A 5,368-nucleotide genomic window follows, 5' to 3' on the forward strand; every position below is an offset into this window, starting at 1 on the left:
TTTTGGGGGGGGGGGGGGGGCATTTCTGAGGAGTTATGGGATATCTCAATTCTGTATTGTCATCTTCGAGCCAGGTTCACGCTGACGATGGATCTGTTAGCGGCGGCGGACTCAGGTTTGATCTCTTTTACTCCTTTGTCCCACTTTAATCGTTTCTGTGCTCTTCTTAGTATTTTATTTAAGTTGCTTTTGGAGCTGTGTTTCAGTTAATCTAGATTGGAACATTTAGACATCTTTCTCTTAGGTGGATAGAGGAGTTTCTTCGTAATGTCTTACATCTCTCTTATGTTGGAAATAACTCAAGAGAATAATCATGTCCTAGCAATCTACCTTCTTCTGTCTAGTTTTTATTATCCTTCTGATTTGATTCTTTCTATCTCAAAAGCAGAACACCTTCTTCGTATATAAGACTTCAATTTATATGTGTGATTATATATATATATATATGTTTAAGGCATTGTCATTTTCCCAAGAAATGTCACTGTAGATGTTGCTGCTGTCAGTTTTTATTGTACAGATAGGTTGTAATGTGATGACATTCATAAACTTATATATATATGCAGTCAAAACGGGAAGTTCAGCTATGGATATGCAAGCTCTCCTGGTAAAAGATCTTCAATGGAGGACTTCTATGAGACTAGAATCGATGGCGTTGATGGCGAAATAGTTGGTCTCTTTGGTGTCTTTGACGGTATACATGTCTCTCTGATTTACAGAAACTAATGTGTTACTGACTATATCTTGCATGTAACAATTTCCAGTACTTTCTAGCATATGGAGAATTGTGTACCACTTATCATTATGTAGAATTAGACATATAAGTTCTGAGTTTTCATATGGTAAACTGGAGATTTAGTAAGGTTCTGTTTCTCTTGATACATTGGAACCTTAATTCGTGAACGTCTATTAATCAAATAATAGCCTTAAGCATTTATCGTCTTTACTTATTTTTTTTACATGTTAAGGTGCTCTAAAGAGGTCAATATACTGATGTAGCTAATGTTTATATCCAGGTCATGGAGGTGCACGTGCAGCTGAATATGTGAAGCAAAATCTGTTCAGTAACCTGATCAGGCATCCAAAGTTCATCTCTGATACCACAGCAGCTATAGGTTATTTTCACTTATTATCTTGTTAGCCAGATAATTAATTACATTTAGACCCAGCAAGTTGCCTTATTTGTCCTTCTGATTTTTTCTTTGTTTCTTATTTCAGCTGATGCATACAACCAAACAGACTCAGAGTTTCTTAAATCAGAAAATAGTCAGAACAGAGATGCTGGTTCAACAGCGTCAACAGCCATCTTAGTTGGTGACCGTTTACTTGTTGCAAATGTAGGGGACTCTAGAGCTGTTATATGCAGAGGTGGCAATGGTAATGCTTGTTCATTTTTATTCCAAATGTTCCTGCTTTGTCGATTACACATTGCATCCAGTATGACCAAGCCATTAGGGGTTGAATGTTAAGAAGTCCAAAGGGAAACATAAAATGATAGTCTGTCAAACAGTATATGTAGGTCATCGAGTCATAACTTACCCCTCATAGTTATAATCACATGATAGCACTTGAATATGAAATTTGCAATAAGTCGCTCAGTTTTGTATGATACTAATTTGACTCTTTTGTCAAAGCTATTGCTGTATCCCGAGATCACAAGCCTGATCAAAGTGACGAGCGCCAAAGAATTGAGGATGCAGGAGGATTTGTCATGTGGGCTGGTAAGAAAACATTTAGTGGAACTTCTCTTCTTATTTGAGTATATATCAATTGCTTAATTGGAATTATGCTAAAAGGAACATGGAGAGTTGGTGGAGTTCTTGCTGTTTCTCGTGCATTTGGCGATAGGTTGCTGAAGCAGTATGTTGTTGCTGATCCGGAGATACAGGTATTGACTTTGCGCCAAAATCTCCTCCCATATATTAAAAAATTACACCTTGTTATGACAAATTTAACTTAAACCTGCATTTGGTTTGATTAAGTTAGCGATGGGGTAACAAAGTGGCTATTTTGTGTTACCTCATACACTATTTTTCGAAAATAACTTCAACAATCTTCCCTCGTTCACTCATTAGCTTACATGAAATTTCAGGAGGAAAAAGTTGATAGCTCTCTCGAGTTTCTCATTCTTGCAAGTGATGGTCTCTGGGACGTCGTATCTAACGAGGTAGAACTATCGTTTGATTTCTAAGCTTCCCTACTAAAATTTCCTCTTTCTAGCATTCCCAATCTTCAGACTTGAAAACCCATCCGATCTCTGCTCAAATCTTATTTTCAGGAAGCCGTAGGTATGATCAAGACGATAGAAGATCCCGAGGAAGGTGCAGAGAGACTGATGATGGAAGCTTACCAAAGAGGAAGTGCAGACAACATAACTTGTGTCGTCGTACGTTTCTTTTCAGACCAAGCAGGAGGAATAGGTTCCAGCAGCAACAGTGTCCCAGTCGATCATGGTATCATTCCGGACTCATCAACCTAGTTTTTCACATTGGTAACGTCCATTCGGTGATCTCAAAACAGGTGAATCTGGGAGATTATATATTGTTATAGAAAAGTCGAAGGTTTTCAAGAATATACAGACAAAACTCGCACACGAACGTTTTTTTCTGTGTCGTGTTATATCTTTTGTTGTTGTTACTTGTTATACATTTGTTAATTGGGCATGTAGCGAAACATAGAATAAGTGTATTAGTACAAGTTCTGATTCATTCTACCTTTTGTCTGAGAAATTTGTGGTTTCATGGATATATATACCTGCTTTTACAACATTGATATCAATCAAATTTTTAAATGAATAAAATATTAGGTAAAAACGAGTACAATAAAATAGTAAAAACAAAAGTTGCAACTGCCACCCAACAACACCAGACTAACCAATCAATGCGCCTGCCTGGACTAATATTCAACCTTAAAATCCTTTTTATCTTCTCTATCTCAGTCCCATCTTCTGTCCCAACACCGCGAGCTGCTCAACAAGCTCAGTTCCAGTAAGGATCTCTGTGGCTCCGTATATAATGTTCTTAGCCATCTCCTGTCGGTGCCAGAGCTCCTGCAAACTGCTATACTCTATGTAGTTACCTCCACCAATCATGAAAACAATGGCTTCTTTGAAAGGCCCCTTCACATAGCTATTACCATTAGATCCTGACTTCGAAACTCTAATGGTAATAGCTATTACCATCTCTCCTAGGAGCGCAGTGGCGATGTTAGTGTGCTTGTCAATCACCTGCTTCCTCTCAGTCAACACAGGAAGTGAGTTCACAGCATTCATCAGATGCTTAGTGTTCCCAATCAAATCAGTCCCATCAAACTCTGCAATACCCCTCGCACCACCTCCGGTTCTCCTATTAACCTCTTCCACGTCTTTCTTATACTTGTTCAGCTGAGTTTCAATCTCCAAAGCGACTTCAGGAAACTCTAAAGAACCATTTGCTGACCAGAACGGATCTGAACTGTCTACAAACGCTTCCTTCTTTTCCCCTGGCAATTTCAATCTGTTGAGCTTTAGACCCAAAACATCATGAACAAGAGGCCTGTATCTGAAGTCATGCTGTATCCCAACAGAGAGTTCAAAGTTCCTATCGAAAATACACAACAAAGGCCGCTGAAACGAACTCATGAAACCGCCTCCACCACCTTCGGTAAACAGATTGTTCTTGGACTGAAGCTGATCCCTAAGTTTCTGATCCAACGAAGAAGCAACCATCTCCGCTGGTCCACCACGAGGACATCGTATCACAGGAACCACACCAAGCGTTGTCAATACACAGAATAACCCATTAGAGACCTTTTCAATAATCTCCTCGATCTCTCTATCTCCAGCTGATGGATCATTCAACTGAAGATAAACAGAGTCCTGAGCAAGCGAAAACATGTTATCTTCCAAAGTCACAAACTCCAGATACTGATCATGCACCGACGCGAATCTCGCAACGGAACCTGAGTTCTTCAGAGTCCCCGAAGCTAGATTCTCGAGGAGAGGACGAGGGATACGAGACGAGAAATTGAGGTGATAGGTATGGTAGAGAGATCTGGAAGCATCAGCGATGATTTTATCGATATTGGACGGAGATGGTTGGATAAAGTAGACGGCTGCTGCATCAGGAACAGGTGATCGTACTTTTTTATCGATGCGCAAGGGAAGTGTAACGCCGCCTTGTTTAAGAAGATCTTTCACTTGCATCAGTGGAGCGATGATCTTCTCACCGAAACCGTCGTAGATCAGGGCTTTGTAACATTCCTCGTTTGGATTCAGAGGTTGGTTTAGGTTCAGCATCCGGATTACACATTCTGCAAAAAACAGGATGCGAAATCAAACGTATAAAGCATCTACCAAAAAAATTGAGACCATGCAAAACTTGAAGAGCAAAAAAATAAAAGTTACCCATCTGTTTGTGGCGGAGATTGAGAGCCATGGAGTTGTTCCAGGAAATGTGTTTAGTGAAAATTCTGATAATCCCAGATTGTGTATTTTAACAGTAGAATTAGAGAATGTGGGGGAGAAAGAGTTCGGTTGATCGTATTATCTCTGTCTCTATTGATACCAAAGTTCATACAATTGAAGTCGATGGCATAACAGTAAATAAATGTCTAAGATAATCAACTGGGCTAAATCCCTTCAAGGCCCAAAACTGAAAGATTGAAGATTAACCAATATCGGATTATGCTTTTAACTTTTAGATTAAGCTAATGATAGATGATGATAATGATATGACTCACCTCGAAAATAGCTAATTGAATACGATCATTCTAGCTTCTCAAAACAAGTGTGACTAAAAATATTTACGTACGTCCCAGCGAGTACACCAATGTGAAAATAATAATTTGTCTACTGGAAAACGAGGTATTAGCTAGGAAATGATACAATCTCCGATTCTGAATGAAAGAGCACTCAAGTTTAGAGAAAGAAAGCAGAACAATACGAAATAAGGTGTACTTTTGTAATCCTTATGGGTTTGTGTATAACGAGTTAAAAATGCTCACAAGGTCGGTATTGAGCTAGATAGTGTCTATAATTGATAAGCTACCAATTCTTTGCACCAAGAGTACAAAACTAGCACTAGGGAAGATGATTACACACTGCTACTTTTCGTGGTGAGAGATGATGTTAGCCACTCCCTGATTTCAAGGTATTACTCAACCTGAAGGGGAAGAAGAAGCATATATGAGAGCTTTGCTAAACAAAAAAACTTTCTGGGACTATTATTTCTCGGTGTGCTTGCTTACCAGTCTAAGCCCTCGAAAAGTCCTTCGCCTTTCACAGCACAAGTTTTGAAGATTGCCCATTGACGGCTCTTTATCTTGTGCAACTCCAAGGCCTCTGTCACAGCTGCATCATCGAGTGCACCTGGTAGATCCTGTTATATAACAT

At 39.3% G+C, this 5,368-nt stretch overlaps 3 protein-coding genes across 3 annotated transcripts in view; 1 reads left to right on the forward strand and 2 right to left on the reverse strand.

Annotated features, from left to right (window-relative positions):
* LOC104717014 (probable protein phosphatase 2C 59) lies at positions 7-2,710 on the forward strand. Its single transcript, XM_010434519.1, has 8 exons — positions 7-115; positions 564-691; positions 1,014-1,112; positions 1,216-1,374; positions 1,632-1,718; positions 1,794-1,885; positions 2,090-2,164; positions 2,276-2,710. The coding sequence occupies exons 1-8, from the start codon at positions 36-38 to the stop codon at positions 2,474-2,476; spliced, it is 921 nt and encodes a 306-aa protein (XP_010432821.1). The 5' UTR covers positions 7-35; the 3' UTR covers positions 2,477-2,710.
* On the reverse strand, positions 2,805-4,510 carry LOC104717013 (SEC1 family transport protein SLY1-like). The gene is made up of 2 exons (XM_010434518.2): positions 4,382-4,510; positions 2,805-4,287 (listed from the first exon to the last, which is right to left on the reverse strand). Exons 1-2 carry the CDS (start codon positions 4,410-4,412, stop codon positions 2,927-2,929), a joined length of 1,392 nt encoding a protein of 463 aa, XP_010432820.1. The 5' UTR covers positions 4,413-4,510; the 3' UTR covers positions 2,805-2,926.
* The window catches only part of LOC104717015 (ADP-ribosylation factor 1), a 3,352-nt gene continuing 2,796 nt past the window's right edge, over positions 4,813-5,368 (reverse strand). Inside the window, exons 6-7 of the mRNA XM_010434521.2 lie at positions 5,224-5,354; positions 4,813-5,138 (exon numbers count right to left, since the gene is read on the reverse strand). Coding sequence (XP_010432823.1) covers positions 5,105-5,138; positions 5,224-5,354 — 165 coding nt within the window. The 3' untranslated portion in view covers positions 4,813-5,104. The remainder of the gene's footprint in view (positions 5,139-5,223; positions 5,355-5,368) is intronic.

The sequence above is a fragment of the Camelina sativa genome, chromosome 10 (assembly GCF_000633955.1).
Source record: "Camelina sativa cultivar DH55 chromosome 10, Cs, whole genome shotgun sequence".
Lineage (NCBI taxonomy): Eukaryota > Viridiplantae > Streptophyta > Magnoliopsida > Brassicales > Brassicaceae > Camelina > Camelina sativa.